The sequence below is a fragment of the Pseudophryne corroboree genome, chromosome 2 (assembly GCF_028390025.1).
Source record: "Pseudophryne corroboree isolate aPseCor3 chromosome 2, aPseCor3.hap2, whole genome shotgun sequence".
NCBI classification, from domain to species: Eukaryota; Metazoa; Chordata; class Amphibia; order Anura; family Myobatrachidae; genus Pseudophryne; species Pseudophryne corroboree.
In genome coordinates, this window is record NC_086445.1 from 425,327,186 (window position 1) to 425,354,972 (window position 27,787).

Sequence of the window (27,787 nt, forward strand, 5' to 3'; positions counted from 1 at the left end):
AACCTTTGGAAGAAAATGCTGACGCATCCACAGTTCAGCTCTATCTTCATGAAAAATCAAATAAGGACTCTTGTGTGACAGAGCACCTAATTCAGACACTGAGGCCAAGGCCAACAGCATGACCACTTTCCAAGTGAGAAACTTCAACTCTACCTCTTGTAGAGGCTCAAACCAGTCTGATTTAAGGAACTGCAACACCACATTAAGATCCCATGGCGCCGCAGGAGGCACAAAGGGAGGTTGGATACGCAGAACCCCCTTCACGAACGTCTGGACCTCAGGAAGGGAAGCCAACTGTTTCTGAAAGAAAATGGACAAGGCCGAAATTTGGACCTTGATAGACCCTAATCTCAAGCCAGCATCCACACCTGCCTGTAGAAATAGGAGAAGACGTCCTAATTTTAACTCCACCGCAGGAGACTTCTTGGATTCACACCAAGATACATATTTTCTCCAAATACGATGGTAATGTTTGGACGTTACCCCTTTCCTGGCCAGAATAAGTGTGGGAATTACTTCATTGGGAATACCCTTACGGGCTAGGATCTGCGCTCAACAGCCATGTCATCAAACGCAGCCGCGGTAAGTCTTGATAAACAAACGGCCCCTGCTGAAGCAGGTCCTCGCGAAGAGGAAGAGGCTGAGGATCTTCCAGTAATAACGCCTGAAGATCTGGATACCAAGCCCTCCTTGGCCAGTCTGGAGCAATGAGAATTGCTCAAACCCTTGTTCTTCTGATGATCTTGAGAACTTTTGGTATTAGTGGAAGTGGAGGGAACACATACACAGACTGAAACACCCACTGGATCACCAGTGCATCCACTGCTATTGCTTGATGGTCTCTCGACCTGGAACAATATTTCTGAAGCTTCTTGTTGCTTCATCTGTCGAAGTCGAAAAATATTGCAGTACGCACATCACGTACAAACTACACACAGATGGCCTCCGTGCGCATACTTGTTCTGCCGTGCGTGCATATTCGCAAATTGCGTATGGTCACTCCCGCGGACCTGCGTATTAGCGCGTGGTAAGGGTAATTACGGTAGAGTTTGTGTTCGCATGGAAAAGCCATATAAACACATTACATATTTAATCCAAATAGTGCACAATGTACACATAGTCTCCCTGTATCACACCAGCAAGTTACAATAGTTTAAATGGTATCAGAACAAAGGGATTCACCTTTACAGGATAGGAGGGGACAGAACAAGGTTATAAGGTGGTTTGGTATCCAGCTGTAGGGTATTTTAAGGGCAATATTCCGGTGTTGGTTTGCAGAAGAATGCACGCTCCTGCGAATAGTTATGTGCAGGAGCAGAATATAAATAGAAACTGTATTTACTGTACATTTGGTATGCGGCGGGAACCCAGAGGAGACCACCTGCAAGGGCACCTGGAACAGACATCGCCCACCTATTCAAACCAACCTATGACCTCTCCTGTACTGTAAATGACCATCCCTGTGTCCAATGGACAAAGAGATTACAGTATTCATTGTGTTAGGTTTTGGAATATTGTATAAAAGAGCCAGCTGCATGCCCGGCCAACACACAGACTCTGAAGGTCATCTACCTTGATAACTGAGGACCAGACTGGGAAGCGCAGGCGAAACCAAACACATATGTACCATTGATTGTAGCCATTATTCCATTGTATTGTATTGTATTGTTTATATTGTTACCTCCTGCAAGTAAAGAACCGTTGGTGGGTTAGACCCCAACCTAGTTTTGAATTACAATTGGTGTTGTGTCCCATTTCCTTGCTGAGGTTTAAAGTGTATTTACAGCCACTCGGGCTGCTGCATTGTGCTAACAGCATGTAGGCTTGTGTACGCAAACTGTGTAGTCACTACGCCCTTTCGGCGTACGTACGCAGAGTGTGGACACCATACGATCTTGTATACGTAAGGTTTGTGAACAATATAAGGGTGAAAAGTTAATTACAGCGGCCGCAGCGGCTCAATATTAAAGTGTATCAAGTGTGTTTAAAGTATAAGCTTTTAGTCCTGTAAGTAAACCGACGTTTACACATCATATCTACTTGAGGAACGCCCCAACGATCTGCTACCTCTGTAAAGACTTCTGGGTGGAGGCCCCATTCTCCTGGATGGAGATCGTGTCTGCTGAGGAAGTCTGCTTCCCAGTTGTCCACTCCCGGAATGAAAATTGCCGACAGAGCTTTTGCATGTCTTCCTGCCCAGAGGAGTATTTTTGTCACCTCTGCCATTGCCGCTCTGCTTTTTGTTCCACCCTGGTGGTTTATGTAAGCTACTGCAGTTACATTGTCTGACACTGGATCTGTATGGGACGACGTTGAAGAAGGTGTGCTGCTTGATGAAGGCTGTTGTACACAGCTCTCAATTACAGAATGTTTATGTGAAGGAGTACTTCTTGACTTGACCATCATCCTTGGAAGCTTTCCCTTTGCGTGACTGCTCCCCAACCTCGGAGGCTTGCATCTGTGGTCACCAGGATCCAAGTCTGAATCCCAAACCTGCGTCCCTCCAGGAGGTGAGAACTTTAAAGCCACCACAAGAGTGAAATACTGGCTTTTGTTGACAGGATTATCCTCCGGTGCATGTGTAGGTGTGATCCGAACCACTTGTCCAGTAAGTCCCATTGGAACACCCTGGCATGGAATCGGCCAAATTGTAGCACCTCGTAGGCCGCTACCATCTTCCCCAGCAGGCGGATGCACTGATGAATCGATACGCATGCTGGTTTTAAAACTTGTTCGACCATCCTCTGGATCTCCAGAGCCTTTTCCACTGGTAGGAATACTTTCTGTGCTTCCGTGTCCAATATCATTCCCAGAAATGATAACCTCATTGTGGGCTCCAATTGTGATTTTGGAAGGTTTATGATCCAACCATGCTGTTGAAGCACCGTCAGGGAAAGTGCAATGTTCTGCACTAGTTTCTCCCTGGATCTTGCTTTTATGAGATCGTCCAAGTATGGGATGACTTTGACTCCTTTCTTGCGAAGAATAACCATCATCTCCGCCATCACCTTGGTGAATATTCTCAGAGCCGTGGAGAGCCCGAAAGGCAATGTTTGGAACTGGTAGTGGCAGTCCTGCACCGCAAACCTCAGGTATGCCTGATGCGGCGGGTAGATGGGTACATGTAAATAAGCATCTTTGATGTCCATCGATACCAGAAATTCCTTTTCCTCCTAGCTGGAGATCACCGCTCTCAGGGATTCCATCTTGAATTTGAACCTTTTCAAATAAAGGTTCAGAGTCTTTAGGTTTAAAATCGGTCTGACCGAGCCATCCGGTTTTGGCACTACAAACAGGCTTGAATAAAACCCTTTTTCCTGTTGTGACACAGGAACTAAGGAAATTACGTTGTCTTGACATAGTTTCTGTATTGCGTTCAGTCCTGAACAGAAGCTGGGAAGGCTGATTTGAAAAATCGGCATGGGGGAAGGTCCTGAAATTCCAATTTGTACCCTTGGGATACTATCTGCAATACCCAAGGATCCAGATCTGAGTGAACCCAGACCTGGCTGAAAGACAGTAGACGTGTCCCCACCCGTTCGTACTCCCACAGGGGAGCCCCAGCGTCATGCTGAGGTTTTAGCAGAAGTAGCTGTTGACTTCTGCTCCTGCGAGCCTGAAGGTGTTGTTGATTTTTTTTACCTCTTCCTCGACCTCTTCCTGCGGGGTACCCTTTGCCTTTTTGGACTTGTTGGGTCGAAAGGATTGCATCGTATGAGAATGAAATCCTTTCCTAGGTGGAGCAGCTGCGGAAGGCAGAAATGCTGACTTGCCTGATGTAGTTGTTGAAATCATGGCACCCAGCTTATCTCCAAAGAGGGCTTCTCCATTGTAAGGAAGCGCCTCAATATTCTTTTTTTATTTCGCATCAGCATTCCATTGGCGGATCCACAGCGCCCTGCGGGCTGAAATTGCCATAGCGGAGGATCTTGAACTCAGCAACCCAATATCCTTCATAGCTTCAACTAAGTAATCTGCAGCATCTTTGATATGGCTGAGAGTTCGGACTATTTCATCCCTGTCAACTGTGTCTGTGTTAACAAGCAAGTTGTCAGACCATTTTTCCACAGCGTTACCTACCCACGCACAAGCAATGGTGGGCCTGAGCACCATTCCGTTAGCCGTATATATGGATTTTAGGGTTGTTTCTAATTTACGGTCAGCTGGATCTTTTAATGAGGTTGAACCAGGGGCAGGCAGGGACAGCTGAAAAACTGAGGTGTCTATCATTGGGGGTGTCTCCCATTTGTGCCTGTCTTCCTCAGGGAAAGGGTACGTTACACGTATCCTTCTGGGAAGGGTAAATTTCTCCTCAGGGTTAGCCCAGGATTCTTCAAAGAACGCATTCAAATCCTTTGAAGGAGGAAAAGTCACAACCTGCTTTTTATTTAATTTAAAATAATCATTTTCCTCTGGGACCAGTGTTGTTTCAGGAAACTCCAACACTTCCTTTATAGCAACTATCATACATTGTATGCTTTTGGCTAATTTGGGGTCTACCCCTCTCAAAACCCCAGTGTCGACATCAGAGTCAGAATCTGTGTCTTTGTCCCCTGGCATTATCTGGGCCAGAGACCTTTTCTGGGAACTGGATGGGACCCGAGTGGATGATATGGAGGGGTCAGTAAACAGTGCATCCTCCACAGACTGCCTCCAATATTTAGTCTGTTGTTCAGACACAGAGAATTTCTTTGCAAGCATTGACATATTCTTTTGCAACATTCTCACCCACTCTGGCTCCTTCTGAGAGGGAAGGGCCACCACATTACCCTCTTGTGCATCTAAAATGGGTTCTTCCTGGGAAGAACCCTCCCCAATGTCTGACATGCCACACACACACACACACACACACACACACACACACACACACACACACACACACACACACACACACACCCCTATAACGCAGGGGAGCTATTGGGGACAGACCCACACTAAAGTCTGTCAGAGAGGCAAAGAGGGATTTGCCAATCCACACACCGCGCCTTATTGTGAATTGTGGAAATATTACCCATTTACAGCGCATATACAAATAATAGGCCCACAGACCTAATTATAATGAACACTCTCTGCCCCTTCTATAACACCCTGTACTTGTATCAGCATTGTCATGAGGAGAAATAGCGTTCAGGAGCTTCACACTGGAGTTTCTGCAGGAGAAAATGGCACCCAGTGAGTGTTCTGGCAAGTCTGAGGAGAAGCCCCGCCCTTCAGCCTCAGCAATGTAATATTTATACTGGCTGGGGATGGCACATCAGCGGCTGTACATGTATGTACCCTTTTTGCCAGTGAGAGTAAGGTTTTAAAATATGCCCTCAGAGCGCACATCCCCTCCCCCCCGCACTCTGCACCCTTGTGCTGAGAGACATAGCGCCAACGATGACTGGAGGATCCCCTCTCTGCAGGACTCCGGTAATATACTCACCAGCCTTCTGGCTCTGTTAGGGGGTGGCGGCAGTGCTGTGGGAGTGAATGCTGGCCAGGCTTGGGCTGTGTTCAGTACCCTTCAGGAGCTAATGGTGTCCTGTCAGCGGAAGCAGAACCATTAACTAATTGAGAAGTTGGATCCTACGTCCCCCCCCTAAGTTCCACGAAGCAGGGAAGCTGTTGACAGCAGCTTCCCTGTAAAATAAAAAAACTAAGAAAGTCTTTTTCCAGAAAAGCTCTGTAGAGCTCCACTAGTGTGCATCCAGTCTCCTGGGCACATTTTCTAAACTGGGGTCTGGAGGAGGGGCATAGAGGGAGGAGCCAGTTCACACTGTTGAAAAGTCTTAAAGTACCGAAGACTCCTGCGGAACAGTCTATACCCCATGATGCTAAAATGGACCCCAGCATCCTCTAGGATGTAAGAGAAACTGAGGGTATTATTATTATATCCCACTGACCTGTGCCCATAAGTCAAACCTGGTGGCTAATGGAGCGGCTGCCCAATATTCAGTGTTCACGCCAGTGCGTGCGCGGCCCGCCTCCTACGGTCGCGCTGGATCGCGGTAAAGTGCGGCACAGGAGCCCCTTACCTCCCCCTTGTCTGCGGCCCCGCGATCCGGGAGATGGTGGCGTGTGTGTGACTCACTGTTAGAAGAAGAAGCCGGCACCTCCGCTGCAGTGACTCAGCAACCAGGGCGCAGGAGTATACAGCGCCGCTGGGGGTGATGGAGCTGCATGCAGGGAAGTCAGTGAGACTTTGCATGCAGCAGCCGTGTAATCTTCTTACAAGAATTTCTTCTTCTTTTCTGTAAAAATTAAGCTCTGAATAGGCTGCTTAAGGCAGCCTCCTGTTAAGTGCCTGCATACTGCATGGCACCAACTTACAAACTGAGCTCCTGTGCATGGAGGCGGGGGTGATATAGGAGGCGGCGCTATGCATCTTGGGAAGAAGGTCAAAGCTTTGAGACTGTTGGTGCCTCGGATCAAGATCCTACTCTACACCCCGATGTTAATCCTTGTGGTGCCCAGTGTACCCCGCAGCAGAAAAATGAAACACTGTATGGGTAGTTGTATATAAATTAGGTGAGACCCGGAAGAGGGGTATTATGGTGGGAGTACCAGGGTAGCCAAACAGAATGGAACTTTTTCATCGTATTGTTTTGGAGGCTTCTGATGTATTCCATTTTAGCTATAAACCAAATCCTATTTGGCTATGTTTTTTTATACTGCACAAAGGACTTGTGTTTACGAAATATACACTACCAATTTTAGCTCTGCACTGATTTATATAAACCATTTTTGATACATTTGATTTGTGACAAACTTTATTGTTTTGTCTTAAACCTTACAAAATTGAATATAAGACATTTCTTTTTTTGCAATCCACAGAATCTTAGATTATTTGGCCCAATTGCAGGGGGGGTAGATACAACATTTGCAGAGAGAGTTAGATTTGGGTGGGTTATTTTGTTTCTGTGCAGGGTAAATACTGGCTGCTTTATTTTTACAATGCAATTTAGATTTCAGTTTGAACACGCCACACCCAAATCTAACTCTCTCTGCACATGTTATATCTGTCCCTCCTGCAGTGCACATGGTTTTGCCCAACTGCTAACAAATTTGATGCTGCGATCAACTCAGAATTAGGCCCTATATGTAGTTGGTGTATTGTATTGTCTCATTTCGTGTTTGGATAATTTTAATGAATTTATTAAAAGTTAAATATTAATTATCTCATGTGCGCCAACAAAGAGACATTCTTTTTTCTTTTCCTCTTGTACAATATAATTGTCTCTGGTAGCACCCTCGAATGTCCATTAATAAGAGAATGATTAATCGACGGATAATTGTGTGGGTCTCTTCTTCACATTAATTATTTAGCTGGTGCAGAGCATATCCCATTTCCCGATCCCTTTATGCTTTCCACCAATGATCAATAAAGCAGTAATATATACATTGCTGACACAGGCCAGCAATATTTATATTACTGGCACCACTGGCCACCAATGAGCAATAAAGCAATAATCAGCCGCTCACCGCCACCAGCCGCCCGCCGCTCACCGCCTCCAGTTGCTCGCTCGCAAAAAATGGGGGTCAGAGGGACCTCACCGCACCAAAGGCCTACTTATCACCGCTGCTGCCCATGGGTGCCTCCGCCGACCACAGTCAGGTAATGTTCCCCTGCTGTCACCCTCTTTCCCTGTCCCTACTGTCACTCTCTCCCTGCTGTCACTGTCGTCCCTCTCTCTCTCCCTGCTGTCATTCTCGTCACTCTCTCTCTCCCTGTCGTTACTCTCTCCCTGTAGTTTCTCTCTCTCCCTGTCGTCACTCTCTCTCTCCCTGTCCCTGCTGTCACAATTTCGGCTCATTTAGTGTGCTATAATGTGAATTTCGGCTCATTCAGTGTGCTATAATGTGAATTTCGGCTCATTCAGTGTGCTACAATGTGAATTTCGGCTCATTCAGTGTGCTACAATGTGAATTTCGGCTCATTCAGTGTGCTACAATGTAAATTTCGGCTCATTCAGTGTGCTACAATGTGAATTTCGGCTCGTACCGTGTGCTATAATGTGAATTTCAGCTCGTACCGTGTGCTATAAGGTGAAAGGGGCACCAGTACTAGATAGTATAAGGGGTTCTACTACACTGTATATATATTTATTTATTGTTACATTTGGAAACCCCCCAAAGTAAATCCTGCGTTTGCCCCTGCAATGCTACCCATTTGATGGATTCATTTACATAACCACATGACGGGCTACAGCCTTCTAATTTTTTGGCCATGACTGCACACAGAAAACAGATATATCTGTGTTCCCCACTTCTGTTTTGGCCTAGTTCTGTGGTCACTGTATTGGTGGCCGCACCTATGGGGTCATTATGTGGGTGTCACAGTCACTGCAAGGAGGGCTGGATGAACATATACTGTAGATGGTCTACTCGAGGTAGGGTAACATTAGCCCCCAGGAAGTGTTGTTCTGCCTATGCCAGCAAGAGGGGGTTCTTCACAGAGTGAGCCTTTTGTCTTTACATCCAGATTTATTTAAATTTATGGGATTCAAGCTTAATGGTGACTTTTACTTGGCTCCCCAGGGAATACTTTGTGCCATGTGCAAAATGCATTTTTAGTACTATTCTCCACTGGTACATAATACCCAGGCATTATCTTGATGATGGGGCCTGGTAATTCCCCACTTTGTAAGGAAATGATATTTTCAGTCCAATTTAATTTTGGTGGGCCAAGTACTATGGATAAAACTGAAAGGCCTTACTAAAGGTTGGCTTTTTTAGGCATTGAAATAGATAGATTGTTGATTGCTGTTGTCTGCCCCAATACAAATTGGTTCAGTTGAGGGGCCTAGTTGCTTCCTTCAGTGTTTCCCAGTAAGTGACTTGGGGGAGGATGCAGTCTATTTTCGGCTTGCTCATTTTGTTTGTGTACAGGGTCACTCATATGGTGCAAATTTTAGTAGGAAGCTGGAAAAGACCATGGCAGGAGTACTAAGGCCTTACCACTACATCTGTCTTCCAGCTGAGCTTAAGAGTGATTTGCAGATTGTAACTCTACTTCGAGGACTTTAAAGAAGTAAATTTTGGGGTATCCCCACCTCTGTTTAGCCGGCAGCTACAGCAGTTTACATATGGGTAGGGGTCCAAGGGGTTTGAGGCATAATTAGAAGGACACTGATGTGGTGCTCCACTGACCTGACAGCTGGGTGGTCAAAGGTTTCACACAAAAAAAACGTACTTTTGCTTGAGCTATTTTTGATAATTGTCACAGTTTGTTTTCTGGGGTGACAATTTAGGAGTAGTTCCAGCAATTACTTAGCGGCAGGCTTGTCTTTGCATATGGTTAGGCTGTTAGATTATTTAGTTTTGAATTGTTTAGTCCTGAATGCAGTGTTTACGGCTTATATTACAATATCCACTTTGTAACAAATTAAATGTAAACATATCTAATACTGGGAACACACCAGGATGACAACTCTGCTATCCAGCTGATCCGCCGATATACCTGAAGATTGGTAATGCATATACACTTACCAATTGTTGGCCCAATGTGTTGTGCTGATGTCACAATTCGGTGTGCATTTACATGTGCCCACCTAGTTGTGATGTTAGTCACATGCAGCCTCTGCAAAGCACGATGCACCAATATAGAGGGTCGTACTGGCCTACAGGGGAAAAACCCGGTGGGTCCCACTGCCTGAAGTGGGGAGGGGGGGGGGAGGTAACACTCCCTCCTCAAGGTATCAGACTGTGCACTTGAATTATACATTTTACATAGGTTACATTATACAGCACAGGACCATTATGTATTCTCTACAGTGCATTGCTGTTGTTAATCTGGTACATTATCATGCATGCACTAGCAGTATTTACTACATATAATTATCAAGGGGCTCAGACCATACACTCGCTAACGGTTGGCCAAGCCTCTATGCATGGGCCCCTACCATTGCATTCCTTGGTGGGCCCTTCATGTCCCAGTCCAACACTACCAATTTAATTGCAATTCTATCGCCCACTTGCTGTGCTGCACGGCCGATCTGATATGTCTGAACAACGTCTTTAATGGACATATTGCAGGTACACACCAGCCAACGTGCTCACGATATATCGCCCGGTGATAAATGTAACAATTTTTCAGAGAAGCAGACAATAAGATACAATACTGAAAAGCTTGTGCATTAAATGGCATCTAAAAGGAAGCGCTCATGGGAAACATAAAAGTTCATACAAACATAAGGTCCAAACAATAGGCAAATATGACAAATAGAATGTAAAAAGGTACTGTACTCTTAAGAGGAAATAGTAGAAAAGTTTCTGCAGTCATAATGTATCAGTTTTTGTGTGGTATCAGCTTTTAGATAAGGAGATTTATGGTAGACTTACCATTGTTAAATCTCTTTCTGCGAGGTACACTGGGTTCCACAGGGAATACATTGGGGTGTAGAGAGGGATCTTGATCCAGGCACCAACAAGTTAAAGCTTTGGCTGTCCCAGGATGCATTGAGGCCTAATCTATAACCCCGCCTCCAGGCACTGTGAGCTCAGTTTCGTTAACCAGTCCAATGCAGGAGCAGGTAAAAGAGAAGGCAGATGTTAGTTACATAGAACCACATTCTCACGACAGGAGAAGGGACCAGCGGCTAATGCCATACAAACCCATAGAAGCTACAGTAGGCGCGTCAGGGTGGGCGCCCTGTGGAACCCAGTGTACCTTGCAGAAAGAGATTTAACAATGGTAAGTCTACCATAAATCTCCTTTTCTGCAGCGGGGTACACTGTGTTCCACAGGGAATACATCGGGGATGTTCTAAAGCAGTTCCTCAAGGGAGTGGATGCACCTTAGCGGGTATAAGAACCCGGCGTCCAAAGGAAGCATCCTGGGAGGCGGAAATATCAAAGGCATAGAATCTAATGAACATGTTCACTGAGAACCACATAGCCGCCTTGCACAACTGTTCTGCGGACGTGCCACGGCCGCCCGCCCAAGAGGGTCCAACAGACAGAGTAGAATGGGCTTTAAATACAGCAGGATCTGGAAGTTCAGCCTGCGCATAAGTTTGTGCAATCACCATTCTAATCCATCTGGCCAAGGTTGGCTTAATTGCAGGCCAGCCACATTTGTGGAAACCAAACAGTACAAAAAGGGGGTATCTGACCTCCTAATAGAGGCAGTCCTCTCCACATATACGCGAATAGCCCCGACCACATCCAAAGACGTTCTTTGGAGGACAATTCAGAAGAGATGAAGGCCAGAACCACAATCTCTTGATTACCTTAGGTAAATAACCAGGCCGAGTTCTAAGAACTACTCGGTCATAATGAAATACCAGAAAGGGTGGACTACAGGACAAAGTGCCTAAGTCCGACACCCTTCTGGCAGAAGCAATAGCCAGTAAGAACAGGACCTTAGCCGTAAGCCATTTAAGGTCCACTGACTCAAGAGGTTCAAATGGAGACTATTGCAGGGCATTCAGGACAACAGACAAATGCCATGGAGCCACAGGAGGAACATAGGGAAGCTAAATCTGCAAAATACGGGAAGCTAAATCTGCAAAATACGCACTGAGTGAATGTATGAATGTCAGATACAGACGCCATTTTTCTCTGAAACCACACCGACAAGGCAGGTATATGAACTTTGAGGGAGGCCAGACGAAGACCTAAGTCCAGGTCTTGTTGCAAAAAGACTAGAAGTCTGGAAGTACAGAATTTGTAAGCATTGTAATTCTTAGCAGCACACCAGGTGAAGTAAGAATTCTGGACCCTATAAAAAAATCCGCGCAGTCTATTAATGCAACCAAAGAGCGTATTAGTACGATACAGCCTGACAGAGTACAGTTTGCAGGCCCTCAGCATAAACTGCATAATCGCCTCAGAGAATCCATTGGCCCTCAGGAGTGAAGCTTCAAGAGACATGCCGTCAAAGCCAGTCTGGCCAGGTCCAGGTAGACACAGGGGCCCTGAACGAGGAGGTCTGGGCATTGAGGAAGTAGAAGAGGACGCTCTATCGATAGACCTGCAGGTCTGAGAACCCATGCAGTCTGGGCCCCACTGGAGCGACTAGAAGTAGTATTCCTCCTTCTTGTTTCAACTTCCGTAGTACCCTGGGCAGCAGTGACACTGGATGGAACACGTAAGGCAGCCGAAAGTTCCATGGAATTGTCAATGCATCCACGAACGCTGCTTGAGGATCCCTGGTTCTTGATCCGAAGATCGGAACTTTATGATTGTGTCGAGACGCCATCAGGTCTACATCTGGTAGACCCCACTAGTCCACTAGGAGTTGAAAAACTTCCTGATGAAGACTCCACTCTCCGGCGTGCACGTCCTGATGGCTGAGGAAATCCGCTTCCCAGTTGAGGACTCCCAGAATGAACACCGCCGATATTGCTGGCAGATGGCGTTCCACCTAACAAAGGATTTTTGACACTTCCATAATTACCATGCAGCTTCGAGTGCCGCCTTGATGGTTTATGTACGCCACCGTGGTGGCGTTGTCTGACCGTACTTGAACAGGCCTGTTCTGTATCAGAGGCAGGGCGAGAGACAAAGCATTGAACACTGCCCGCAATTCCAGCGACACTGGAAAGAGTGTTGCTCCAACACCGCGCCCCAACCCCTCAGACTGGCATCCGTAGTCAGTAGGACCCAGTTGGAGATCCAGAAGGTACAGCCCCTGCTCAACTGCTGGTCCTGTAGCCACCAGGTCAGCGACAGACGAACCTCCGAAATCAAGGAGATAATGCCGTAGAGGCAGGCCATCCCACTTGGAAAGGATTAACCTCTGTAGAGGGTGGGAATAAAACGGAGCGTACTCTAGCATGTTGAAAGCAGACACCATGAGGCCTAGTACTTGCATTGCCCAGTATATCGACACTCTTGGGCGGGAGAGGAAGTATCTGATCCTGTCCTGAAGTTTTAGGACCTTCTCTGGAGACAGAAACAGCCATTGACTGTGTGTGTCTAGCAGTGCCCCCAGGTGCACCATGCTCTGAGCAGGGACCAGCGAGGACTTCTTCCAGATGATGAGCCACCCGTGGGCCTGTAGGAAGTTTACCATCAGTTGTAGATGACTGAGGAGAACATCATGGGAGTTTGTCAGAATCAGCAAGTCGTCCAGATACAGCAGGATCTTGACTCCCTGGCGACGGAGATGAGCTGTCATCACAGCCGTAACCTTGGTGAAGATCCGAGGGGCCGTGGCCAGTCCAAACAGCAGAGCCTGGAATTGATACTGAAGGTTGCCAATAGTAAACAGTAGATATTGCTGATGCGATATGACATAAGGTATGTGCAGTTAAGCATTTTGTATATCCAGGGATACCATATAGTTTCCGGGTTCCCTGGCCAGTACAATTGAGCGCAGTGTTTCCATATGGAACTTGGACACTCTCACAAACTTGTTCAGTGATTTGAGGTTGAGTATAGACCGGGAAGACTCATTGTTTTGGAACTAAAAACAGGGTCAAGTAGTATCCTCTGCCTCTCTGGGATAGACGTACCGGCACTACCACTTCCGTATCCAGGAGAGAACGCACAACCGGTTGTAGAGATTGCGCCTTCAACAGATCCAAAGGAATAGCCATTGTGCAGAACTGGCGAGGGGGACGTCTCTTGAAACGGACTACGTACCCGTGAGAAACAACTTCTCGCACCCATGCGTCTGAAGCAGTCTTTAATCAGACCTGGGTGAATTGCAGAAGTCGGCCTCCCACCCTGGGATCCCCTAATGGGAGGCCTGTCCCATCATGCAGCAGGCTTGTCGTGTTTAGAAGCAGGCTAACGGGCTGCCCAGAATTGCTTAGCCTTGGGCTTTATGGTTTTGGAAGCACGAGATTGTCTCGGGTATGCCTGACCTTTTGCTTTCACTTGAGGCCGAAAGGAGCGAAAAGTGGTACCTTTTGCCTTCTGTCCAGAAGGAGTAGTGTTAGGAAGAAAGGCAGTCCTAGTAGCCGCCAATCACAATTTTATTGAGATCTTCCTCAAATAGGATGTCTCCCTTAAAAGAGAGTACCTCCAAGGTCTTTTTGGAGTCCAGTTCCACTTTCCATGACCTCAACCACAGAATACAGCGAGCTTGGATGGACGTAGCCGATGCCTTGCCGCCAACACACCCACCTCAGAGGACGTCTCTTGAATGTAATAGGAGGCGGTGGTGATGTGAGACAGGTACTGTCTGGCAATGTCAGATATATCCTGAGGCAGCACATACTCTAATGCCTGAACCCATGCTTTAATTCCTTTTGCAGCCCAAGAGGCTGCTATAGTGGGTCTATGTACAGCACCTGTAAGGGAGTAAACAGACTTCAGGCATCCCTCCACACGCTTATCTGTCGGTTACTTCAGTGAGGTGACAGTGGTGACAGGCAGAGCAGATGACACCACTAGACGGGTGACCTGGGAATCCACCTGTGGTGAACCTTCCCGCTTGTTACACAACTCTGTAGGGAGAGGACAATGAGCTAACATCCGATTAGACAGGGAGAATTTCTATCCTGGAGAAGACCAGATTATTGTACTGTAGATAGTCAGAATATGGTAATATTTTAGTTACCTTCTGACATTTAAACTTATTAGGTTTCTTACACATCGTAGTGGAATCCTCAACATCAACAGTGATTTGTAGGATCTGCTTAATAGCAACCACTAAGTCAGGGACATCAACCTAAGTAGTAAATTCCTCGTCAGAAGCAGCTGTGTCAATGTCTAACGGGACAGTATACTCCCCATCCTCATCAGAAGAACCTTCTGAGAGAGTAGCGGATAGTGAGGTGGAAGTAGCCCGCTTAAATGACCCCGTGACACGAGAGTGGCTTGGGGCAGTTTTATGTCTAATTAAGGATTGACATGACCGCTGCAATTGGGGAAACAAATTATCCGCCAAAGGCGGATTTCTATAGGGACAATATGTGGCTGTAATTGCACAGGAGGTCCCACAGGGGGCGTAAGGCGTATCACAAGCTTATGAAGCATAGCTGAGAATGCCACCCCAGGTGACACCTGAGTGGTTAAAGGAGCCATGGACTGACCGGGAGTTATATGGCACATAGTACACAGACCGTCATATAAAACTTCCCCCTCAGGCAAATCCTTGGTGCATGCGTTGCAGGATGCAGGAGCATCCTCGGATTTCTCGCCCTTTGTGTTAGACATCATTAGTTAATGCAACCACCAGGCAAATCCTTGGTGCACGCGTTGCAGGATGCAGGAGCATCCTCGGATTTCTCGCCCTTTGTGTTAGACATTATTAGTTAATGCAACCAAAGAGCGTATTAGTACGATACAGCCTGACAGAGTACAATACCGGCAAATAAATTCCTTAGTATGCGACTATGCACAAAGTACACAAACACCAGCTAATAAGTCCGGTATTATGAGACTGAGTGCACAGTACACAACGCCAGCTAATAAATACGGCATTAGGTGACTGAGTACACAGTAGAGTACACTTTAATCAGTAAATACTGTGAAGCACTATACATGGACCCTGACGCACCTAGTCCCTTAGGGTACAGAATACAGTGATAGATATAGCTGGGGTACACTGAAAGTGAAATCCACACAGCAGATACAGGCACACACAGTCACAGTGACAATGCAGATAATTATTTTAGCAACACAATAAAACTGCATTGAACTAGCATATGTATATTATATACAGTATATAACAATGCAGGGTCTGAGATCAAATGTACTGTATATATCAGAATACTCGTACAATATATTCTGGCAAAGGTACACTTGTTCTTAACTAACGCGGTCTTAATATTGACGTGTAGAATACTTAAGTGTTTGTAAAATAATGGTGCTGATGTACAGGCGGGTTTACAAGGGAGACCTTGCCCTGAAGTCCCGGAGACCAGTCGCATCTATTTTAGAAACTGGCGCCCAGTGTCTCAGTCAGGTAGTGCGGGAGAGCGTGAGGCAGCTCCAGGGCGGGAACACCAGCAGTAGATGGTGCCTTGGGTCGGGGGGATGGGCTACACATCAAGCGCCGGCTCCCCTATGCTGGACTTCACCACCTGATACTGTGGAGTCTTATTAAAAGTGGACATTAGTATATCCGACCTGTACTCCTATGCCCTGGTGGATATAGTGGGGTCGCTGCTCGGTCACAGTGTCCACGCCAGCGTCGCAGTCCGTCTCCCTAGACTGCGATCGGAACGCGAGTTAATGGTGAGTCCCTCTTACCTCCTCCCCGTGGCAGCCACGCAAACCAGGAAAGCGTCTGCGACTGTGTGCCTAGGCCGGAGCGTCTCCGCCGCAAGCACCTGGGAAATGAGCCAGCGGGAGTATGCGACACCACTTGGGAGGTGATGGTGCTGTAGTGCTGAAGTGTCACCCTGACACACAGTGCTGACAGCCCAGTTTTGAAGAAATTTTCTGTCAGAAAAAGCTTTTTCAGGGCTGCCCAGTGCAGCCCACCTGTTAAGTGACTGCTTCTGCAGACACCAACTGAAAACTGAGGTCACAGTGCCTGGAAGCGGGGTTATAGAGGAGGCCCCAATGCATCCTGGGACAGCTAAAGCTTTAACCTGTTGGCGCCTGGATCAAGATCCATCTCTACACCCCGATGTATTCCCTGTGGAACACAGTGTACCCCGCTGCAGAAAACAATTTGAGCTCAATCAGTGTGGGGGTTTTCACTTTTCAGCCCTTCCATTTTGCCCTGTTCTTGCTATTACAATAATACGTGGATAAGTGCAAAATATGTTGCACTAACTCTGTCCACTTCCACTTATAACACTGGTAAGATAAATATTAGAGGTTGTGCTATTCATTTTACAGAACTGCATACCATCTGTATGCCCGTCAGTATGCAATGTTTTGGCAACTTAGTGTACTCTATTCTCACAGGCTTAGAGGGGAATTAAATTCAGGGTGAAGGGCATGAATTGTTAATGGCGCAGTGTTTTAACACCGGTAATGACACTCCCTCTTGCACCCTTCGCCCTGCCAGCCGAATTCCCGATTTACACAAGATTGCTCACGACCGTAGGAGCAGCAAACACTTTTGTGAGAGATCCCGCTGCTGTAAAGTGCAACGGTGGTTGCCGCTGAGTGACAGCCAGACGAAGGTATTAGCCAACAAACCCATCTTCCCCATAGTTCCTGACCATGAATTATTGGGCTTATTATGGAAGAACTCACATTGATCTCTCAGGCAACATGCTCAGGGTGGCAAAATCTGAGGAACTTCTTGATAAAAAATAAATAAAACACAATTTCTGTTTGCATAATTGAATGATACTCCTACAGCACACAATACACAAATACAAATTTCTATAATAGTTTTTTTTTTTTTATAATGAATTAGTGTTTAATATGAAAATTTGGGAGAATTCAATGAAATTCTTGAGTCTGGACATTCTGGAGAGTAGGCAAGTACTGTATAACTACTGATTTGAAATACAGAGAACAAAAATACTGATGCTACTCACTATTTGTCTTGTGATTTTGAGACTTGCTCCATATTCCATCATCTGAATTATCTTTTACTCCAAATTCATAGAATGTGTTTGGCTTAAGGTTATCGATTACGGTTTCAGTTGTAGGACAAAGCTGGAAATGCCAATCTTTATTCTTTTCCCTGTAGCGAACTGTGTAAAACCTGTGAAGAAAGGTTAGCAGAATTAGAAACCCAGCACTGCTGTGTAAAGCATTGCTCCACAGCAGTCGTCACGCCTACATTTCCGGAGCATGTTCTTCTGTATGTGGGAAGCAGTTAGTTTCCCGGCTGTCGGGATCATGGCGGTCAGGATACAGACGCCGGAATCCCAACAGCCAAGGGAATCCCGGCGGTTGGAATCCCGACCGGGGCCTCGAATCCCCACTCGGGGGGTGGTCCACGCCACCACCCGAGGGGGAATAAATGAGTGTGGCGAGCTAAGCTCTCCATTGGGCCCGAAGCATGGCGACAGCAGCGAGCAACTGAGGGGACAAGCAGCGCTTGCCGTCAGGATTCTGGCGTTGGCCTTATGACCGTCAGGACCCCATTCGGAATCCCTGTATGTGACCACATTGTTTAAATAAAAATCACAGAGGCTCTGCACTCACCATAATAAACAATGAGGCTTTAGTTCATATATTGATCAAATATTTAAGCTTACAGTCCAATAAAGGGACAGCATTTTTCTGCAAGACAGTGAAGGGTGAATATTTAAATGTCCATGTTATATAATACAACCCCCCAAGAAAAGTGTTTTTTGATTAACTGGATGTGAGGAAAGCCTCATAACTTGGAATTATTCCCTATTTTTAAAATAAAAACAAAACAAATCTTTTACGGTGCATTTTCTATTTTACTAGCAGTAAGGAGGCTTACTTGGTCACTCCTTAAGAAAAATAAATCCTCTAAAAAAAATATCCAAGCCAACAATCCTTCTCATGTAACCTAGCAGCAAAAAATAAAATAAAAAAAAAAGGATTTTAATTACCTACCGGTAAATCCTTTTCTCGTAGTCAGTAGAGGATACTGGGGTCCACATTAGTACCATGGGGTATAGACAGGTCCACTAGGAGCCATGGGCACTTTAAGAAATCAATAGTGTGCACTGGCTCCTCCCTCTATGCCCCTCCTACCAGACTCAGTCTAGAAACTGTGCACAAGGAGACGGACATATCTTGAGAGAAGGATTCAGAAAAGATAGTGGTGAGATTCGAACCAGCACACACAAACAAGGAAACCATGTTAACATAACATGAACAAGAACAGCAATAGCTGATCCAACAACAATACTTAACCATGTAACCCCGCAGGAAACACGAAGTACTGGGCGGGCGCCCAGTATCCTCTATGGCAGGGATGGGGAACCTTCAGTCCTCCAGCTGTTGTAGAACTACACATACCAGCATGCCATGCTACAGTTTTGCTATTTGGCCATGCTAAAACTGTTGCAGGGCATGCTGGGATGTGTAGTTCAACAACAGCTGGAGGACCGAAGGTTCCCCATCTCTGCTCTACGGACTACGAGAAAAGGATTTACTGGTAGGTAATTAAAATCCTATTTTGTCTTAAGTCCTAGAGGATACTGGGGTCCACATTAGTACCATGGGGATGTACCAAAGCTCCCAAACTGGGTGGGAGAGTACTGAGGTTCATGCAGAACTGATTGACCAAACTGAAGGTCCTTAGAGGCCAAGGTATCGAACTTGTAGAACTTAGCAAACGTGTTTGAACCAGACCAAATAGCTGCTCAGCAGAGCTGTAAAGCTGAGACACCCCGGGCAGCCGCCCAGGAAGAACCCACCGACCGAGTAGAGTGGGCATGAACAGATTTAGGAATCGGTAAACCTGCCATAGAGTAAGCATGTTGGATAGTCAGCGTGATCCAGCGAGCAATAGACTGCTTAGAAACAAGACACCCAATTTTCTTAGGACCATAAAGCACAAACAGCGAGTCCGATTTTTTGTGACGAGCTGTCTGTTTGACATAGATTCTCAAAGCCCTCACAACATCCAGGACTTTGAAGTAGAAGAGGTGTCAGTAAGCACGGGAACTACAATAGGTTGGTTGATATGAAACGCAGACACCACCTTTGGAAGAAATTGCTGACAAGTTCTGAGTTCAGCTCTATCTTCATGAAAAATCAAATAGGGGCTCTTGTGAGACATGGCCCCCAACTCCGAAACACGCCGTGCCGAAGCCAAGGCCAATAGTGTGACGGTTTTGCATGTAAGAAACTTTACATCCACCTCCTGTAAAGTCTCAAACCAATCCGATTGCAGAAAATGCAACACCACGTTAAGATCCCAAGGTGCCGTGGGAGGCACAAAGGGTGGTTGGGTGTGCAGAACTCCTTTCAAGAAGGTCTGAACCTCAGGAAGGGAAGCCAACTGTTTCTGGAAGAAAATGGACAAGGCCAAACTCTGGAACTTTATGGAGCCCAGGCGTAGACCCACATCGACACCAGACTGCAGAAAAAGCAGAAAATGACCCAGCTGAAATTCTACCACAGGAAATTTCCTGCTCTCACACCAAGAGACATATTTTCTCCAAATCAGGTGGTAATATTTAGACGTTACCCCTTTCCTGGTTTGGATCAAGTGTTGATTTATGGAATCTTATATAACATATATTTATTATATCATATATTGATATAATGGTTTATGTATTTTATATCTGCAAATATATTATAATAGGCTTACAAATAGGTGGGCTCATAACAAAAGGGGTGATGTTTAGTACTGGTCCAATCACACAATATGTAATGCGTGGACGTTCCTATTTTCATACCTGTGATTGGCTCAGATTAAAGGAGCTATATCTCTACTGTCCAGGAAATATTTCCAGGCAAAGCCTAAATATACTTTACAGAGATATATAATCCTGGCTCATTGAACATATAAGTACTATACTTTGACTACAAGTCAATTGTCCCAACTTGCAGAGCCTTATATAATATATGCAGATTTCATGTATAACTTTAGTGATTCCGAAAATGAGTTCAAGACTTGGAATACCAGCTCTATTTTGTCTAGTACATTTATTATAGGTGATACAAATTACAAGATAAGATAACACAATGATAATAAATCTTATAATTTATCTGTACTTCCTTAACCATGGTACATACATAAAACACAAACAGTTATACAAACTTAAACAATTAATACACATACTATACACTTGCAAGAATATGTGAGGGCATAATTCATAGCTACCGTCTTAGGATCCTGACTCCCTCTGGACTTTGTTCCTTCCTCCTCTCCTTCTAACTCTCTATCTATCAGACTGCCCCTTATATCCTATATTCTACCAATTCAAAACTAGTATATGCCCACAGTTTCCAATGGAGTACATAATTATAGGTTTTGACAGATTCCAAAGTGTAATAAAACGTTCTCTGCTAACTCCGTCCCACGGTGGTGAGCATGTAGAGAATTTTGGGATCATAAAGTTTGGTATTCCTTTATCCATCAGAGATCTACCTTTGTATGGATGTGTAAACGATCTATTTCGCCTAGGCCCTAGGGTGTTAGCATAAATGATTGTGACCTGTTTATAGTGCGTTTGATCCTATATTATCATTGCCTCTGGCCAGCAGTATAACTGGACAATAGGCCAGCTGGTTGATGTACTCTCTAAAGGTATGAAGATCTTTGATTGTGAATTCCAATGTACCCTGTTCATACCAGTAACTGTTTGCATATTATGAGACCTGAGCTAGGTGACCTATTGACTTTATCCACCAAGTTATGATTATTTATTTGCTGTGTGTGAATCAAGTATACAGTATACATATATCTACATATCATGTAAACTTTGATTTAATTGTACTTGGTATAGCGCAGATCAGACGTTAATCCTTTCATTAATTCAGATATGAATAATGGCATGGAAGGGATGAATTTGTGTAATGCTCAATGTATTGTGTATTCTGGCTATATGGCTTACACAGGGAAAACCTGTCTCTTACATAATGACCCATAATCTTGCAGTAAAACACACAGAAATACATGCTACTAAATTCTCAAAACATAAGACTAATACATTCAAACCTATTTAAGTTATACCTTACAATAATATATATATACACACACTCTTAACTGGTTAAAATCACATTGGGTAATAAATCATATTATTTAATTTACATAATTTGTTCTAACTTTGGTACCTACTAAATTATATTGTTATGTAATGGTCTATATGGCAACAGTCGCCCCCTTGTGGCCGTGAGAATTGATGATGATGGCCACACATACATTAACATAATAATTGCTTATATCTTGCATCTACCAGTTTTTCTAGCTTACTGCGTTCCTGCCTTATAAGGCGCTTAAGCCACAATATCAGTGAAATTAAAATGATTAGCAAGATTGTTTGACCGATCAGCAAGCCCTTTAAACCAATCTCCAGCCAGGTGTTTGTCATGGTTATTTCAAAATCTCCATCATGCAGTAATTTATTTAGTGTGGCATCTGCCTTCTCAACCATGTTATTAATTTGAACTATGTGTGTGTCTTTCCTATCCAGGAGTTTCTGTAAATCTAAGGTTAAACTATCTATGTGTATGTTGAACACAGGTATATATTCTCCAAGGTTTGAGATTTCTGGTTCACTATCTATATTTATGTCCTCTTCATAAACGGGGATTGGGGTGATAACCGTCTGACCAATGGTGGTATACTCATGTGGGCTAAAGCAGAAATTTGGGTTTGGCACTGGACATGACTTTTCCCCATACAAGAACTCTCCGTGATTTGTGACTATGCAGTACTGTCCATTCATGTTGTATGTAACCTTCACCGCTGGAGTTCTCCATTTTGTTAGCTGCACTGGACAAGCAATGTCTCTGGCTGTATAGCTGGTTGATGTATTTGGCTTTGCACTGTGTTCAGGTCCTCCCATATCCATATCTTTGCTGGGAATGGTGGCAAGTTCATTTATATCTGTGATTAGGGTACTTGGTTTACTTGATTCTAGGCCGCAGATTGGCGTCTCAATTTCGAAAACATTGCAGCGACACAAGTATTGGTTTCCCTTGACTGCACAGCAAGCAGTATGTGGAACTTTCCAGATGTCGTCGACTCGGACCAGTAGTTCTGGTAGGTCCAGCCGCTCTTTGTAAATGTCCTTTTCCAAATATCCAATGGAGTGAACTGTAGACAGTTTGTCAAATAAAGACTTGCTTGGGTCGAACACAGGTAGAGAAATGGTAAAGGAGACATATAGGATATCGCTGACTGCACAAGGTTGCTGCTTGTTGTAACAACGGGGTGAACCTCTATTTGGGTGGGGGGTCACAGTGCCTAAATTCCTAATTGTGGAGATGGGCAGAGGTCTGCAACCATCTCTTGGGGTATTTTCCCCATGCCCAATGTCAGATTGCGAGCAATACCAATTGGTCAGGTCATTATCTCTTAAAATGTCAGGTATTCTACCAGATTGTAGGTCTCTAATTACATGTGTGATTGCGTTGAGGACATAATTACCATATGCAGTGCATATTATTTCTTTCCCCACCTGATTTTGTCTGGCTTCTCTATTGTTCAGTTCAATGATTTCGTTTATCTTGGCTTGGGTCTCTGAAAACAATCTTGCTATATCATGCATGTTATAAACAGTAAATTTTTCTTCACTGGCCAGACCCTCAATGCCCTGCAGGACAGGCTTCAAAACATATTGCCCCTCTTTCTGCTCAAATTGCCTATGTGTCTGCGGATGACTTCCAAATCCGCCCTATTCCAAATTGACATCCCGGAACCAAACAGTCCAGGGATGGATCCAATGATCCCATCTAAGCTTTGTAATTTCCTGGATCTAAAAATACCTTTTTGGTTAGGGGTTGCCTGTCCTGTGTATGGGTCTTGAGTTCTGCTCTGGTGAGAAGCAACAATATCTACTAGTAATGAAGCATAGAATAAAGAAACATTACTATTTACACAATAACCAAATTCTGCCATATTCCATTTTGATAGATTTAGGACTACTGGTACATGTATATATTGTACATTGTTTATCAAGGAACCAGGAATGGAGGTGGCAGTAAGGCCACTTGTGGGTCCTTCACTTGTTGGTGGGCACTCAGCTGTTTTAGTAGATGGCAGTGATTTAGCCTTTGTTGTGGTACTTGGGGGAGTAGGGTCTCTTTTCTGGGACACATTCAGTGTGATGCTCCCAGGAACATAAGTCCTCTTTACTGTGGGTGGATTCCCATACATGGGAATGGGGATGATAAAACCATATATCCAGGTTCCTGTGTCTGTAGGGTTTGCATGGCTAAGCAATAGTGATCCATTTGGAAAAACATGTATTCTACCCATGTAATGTGGTGAGTTTCCTGCGTTTCCATTATCCCAGGCTTTAATTTCTTTGTCTGCTGGGCCCCACCAGGATACCTGTTTCCCTGTTGTGCCTTGTACTGACACTGGAAGGAGGATGGATTCTCCCTCTTTACAGTGAATCGGATTGGCTTCCACTCTAATTGAAATGTTGACCTCACTGGTACACTGGATCTGGAGGCTCACCACGAAGGACAGAACCAAAGTCGGGATTCTCATTTTTCTGTAAAACCAAAACAAAACAAAATAAAATTATAAGAAAGAAAGAGAGATGCGCTACTCAGTTGACCCTTCTCCTTTGTACAGTTTAATCTGATTGGCATGTACCCATTTGTCCTGCACTTTCTTTGCATCGTTGATTCTTAATTTGTATACTGAGGGACTCAGTCTGTCCACTATTGAAAATGGTCCTCTCCATTTCTTGCCCAGACCATGGTCTGTGGGTCGGAGTTCTAGAAACATGACCCTTTCTCCAACTTCCCAACAATTTTCTCTTACACCTTTGTCAAAATAAGCCTTTGCTTTTCTCTGTGCTTTCCCTAAATGCTGTGCTGCAAACAGATGAACCTCTGTGAGTGCTTTTTGCAGTTTTGTAAGGTACTGATCCATTGACAGTCTATCAATAGTAGGGGTGTGTAGATCTATCCAAAGGTGCTCTGGCAATCTCATTTGCCTGCCTGTCATTAATTCAAAGGGGGTCAATCGGGTCGCTGATGAAGGTGTGGCCCTTATTGCCATTGCCACTAGGGGTAGCAAATTATCCCAGTTCTTACCATTTATGCCAACAAACTTTCTCAACATAGTTTTGATCTGTCTGTTGGCACGTTCCACCTGTCCAGAAGATTCAGGATGAAAAGGGACATGGAAGCTTTGTTTTATTCCCAGCATTTCCAGGCATGTTTGCATCACATTACCTGTGAAATGTGAACCTTGGTCTGATTCAACCGATGTTGGAAGGCCCCACCGTGTGAATATCTGATCAACCAGAATTTTTGCTGTGCTCAGGGCTGTGTTACTTTTAGAGGGAAAAATTTCTACCCATTTTGAAAATAGGTCAGTCACAACCAACACGTACTTGTTATTTTTAGCTGTGGCAGGCAGAGGGCCCATGTAATCAATTTGTAAGGCATTCCAGGGACCTTCCCTTCTCTGGATTCTCAGTGGAGCATTTATCTTTCTAGGTGCTGGGTTAACTTGGGCACATACCACACAGTTGTCACAGTATTGCTGTACATCTTTTACCATATTTGGCCACCAACCTATTGTTTTTAGTCTCTGCTGTGTCTTTTCTACACCCTGGTGTCCACCTGTGGGGAGGTTGTGTACAAGATATATCATTTCATTCCTGTACTCTTTTGGGACTACCCATGTTGTATCTTCCCCATTGTGGATAAGCATTTCCTTGTCCTCTGTTAGTGTTAGATTTGGTGTGTGTTTTGCCAATGTATTTCCCTCTGTCAAGTCCAACTCCTCATTCCTCAACTTTTGTATGATTTCTTTAATTTCAGGGTCCTGCATTTGGATCTCTGAAATGTCTGGTGCATTTATCATCTCTGGCCTTTTTGCCACTGCACATACAAGAGGGCACACTTTTGGCTCTGGGCTTGCTTTCGGTATCTGCCACAGCTCCCCCTCTTGTGCCCCTTGTTTGGCTAAAAGGTCAGACATTTCATTCTGTTCATGGTGTGGTGATGCAGGTGAATGCCCTTTGACTTTACAGACCCAGGGGACATGTGTTAGACTCTGTGCCAGGGAAACTATGTACTGGAGAAGGTCTGCATATTTAAGAGGGCTTCCATCAGATGAGGTATACTGATGAGTTTGCCAAAAGGGCAAAAATTCAGTAAGGGCATTACACACCCATGCTGAGTCCGAGTACAATGCGATTTCATGTTTGTGGTCTTGGAATAATTCAAGGGCATGTGCTACTGCTGCCAGCTCAGCGTACTGTGCAGACTTTACATCACAAGATCGAAAAACAGATTGTGGTGTGGTTTGGGGATGCATTATGTACAGACCAAAACCTGCATGGGGTGACCCATGTACATAAAAACATGAACCATCTGTAAAGATCTGGGTGGTTTGTTCAGGGGCTGTAGCCTCCTGTGGCATTGCTCTAAACAAATGTTTTGAATGGTCAGCTGGGAGTAAGTCACATGTGTGTGTCAGTCCCTGGTATATTAGTCCATATGCACAGGTGGATGGACTGTTAGTTGCCTTCACTGTTATATCTCGATCCTGCAACAAAAGGGCCCAATGTGCTAACCTGGCATTAGAGACATTCCCATCTTTGATTCTGTCTGTGAGGAGGAACCTTGTTGGTGTGTGCGTGGAATGTAAGATGATAGGGTTCAGGCCTATCATGTATGTGAACTGTTTTACTGCCCAAAATGTGGCAAGAAGGTGTTTTTCACACACAGAGTATTTTAATTCCACTGGTGTCAGTAACTTTGATGCATAAGCTATGGGCCTTTGCTGTGCATGTATTTCCTGTGACAGGACTGCAGACATGGCTGTTTCTGTTGCTGCTGTCTCTAAGTGAAAGGGTAACTGTGGGTCTGGATTTGCAAGGGCAGGGGCACTAGCTAGTGCTTCTTTTAATGTTTCTACTGCCTTTGTGTGACTGGGGGTCCATTCCCATTTTATATCCTTTTTGAGGAGAGAATAGAGAGGTGCAGATATTTGTGAAAAATCAGAAATGAAGGACCTAGAGTAATTTACCAACCCCAGGAAGGATCTCAGTGTAGGTATGCTGACAGGAAGGGGTAAACGAAGGATGGTTTTTACCTTATCTGCCGATATTGTTCTCCCATCAGCCGTAACACTGATCCCCAGGAAGGAAACAGATTCCCGTAAAATCTGAGCTTTAGATGGGTTACACTTCAAACCTGCGTCTTTGAGGATGCCAAGGAGTTCTCCCAGTAGCTGAAGATGCTCTTCCTTTGTCTCTGTTGCTAGTAAGAGATCATCTACATACTGCAATAAATTCTTGTGGGAAGAAAAATCAGTTAAAATTTCTCTCATCGTAGTATGGAAAAATGATGGAGAATTATGGAAGCCCTGTGGAAGACATGTAAACGTGTATTGCTTTCCCAGAAATGTGAAGGCAAATTTGTATTGACACTCTTCAGATAGAGGCAGAGACCAAAACCCATTTGAAATATCTAAAACTGTGAACCATTTATGCTCTGGGCTTAACATTTTTAGAATGTCTGGCATTGACGCAACAGTGGGTGCGCAGCTAAGCGTAAGGCCATTAAGTTTGCGGTAGTCAATTGTGAGCCGCCAGGAACCATCCGGTTTCCGTACTGGCCATATTGGCGCATTGTTAGTGGATACACATGGTCTGATTACACGCTGCTCTAACAGAGAGTCAATTGTTTCTTGAATGAAGCTTATGGCCTCCTGTGGGAAATTGTACTGCTTCTGTGGGGGAGGGTCAAGACCACTGACTTCAATCACCTTGTTTACCTTCCCACAGTCATGTTTGTGTTTAGCAAAAGCATCCTGAAACTGTTCAAGTAATGGTAATACCAAATCTTTGTCAGGATGATCAACATTAGCCTTAAGCACATCATATTTCGCATTATTGGGTTTTACAGCAGCAATTACATGGGAATCTGGTATAATTACAACCTCAGGTGTTACATTAGGAGAACTCTGCAGAAGTAAAAGGTTAGTCAGATCCAATATACACCCATTAGGGATCATAAAGTCAGACCCTAATAAATTAGTTTCACTTGGCAGTGAGGCTAATGCAAATGTGTGAATTGCAGATACATCTCCTATTTGTATTTGGAGAGGGTTTGACAGCACTGTATCTACCTTATTCCCTGCAAAGCTTTGGAGATGTATTGTTTTTCCTGCTGACAGAGGAGAGTGATGTGGCTGATCATCATGTAGGATTGATATGGCGGCACCGGTGTCTAGTAACATTGTGTGCTGGTGGCCCCTGACCAGAACCGAGACTTGAGGGCGCCCGCACCTATCTAAAGTGATTGGTGCAACTATCCTTGGGGCCACTGACTGTCAATTTTTCTCCTTTTGTGTGTCAGCTTGCTG

General features: G+C 44.8%; 1 protein-coding gene across 27 annotated transcripts in view; it reads right to left on the minus strand.

The window, feature by feature from the left end:
* ABI3BP (ABI family member 3 binding protein) overlaps window positions 1–27,787 on the minus strand; it is an 860,645-nt gene that overhangs the window by 499,303 nt on the left and 333,555 nt on the right. For all 27 annotated transcript variants that reach the window (XM_063953560.1, XM_063953556.1, XM_063953543.1 and 24 more), the window contains exon 5: window positions 17,382–17,551. In XM_063953560.1, the coding sequence (XP_063809630.1) occupies window positions 17,382–17,551 (170 nt within the window). The remainder of the gene's footprint in view (window positions 1–17,381; window positions 17,552–27,787) is intronic.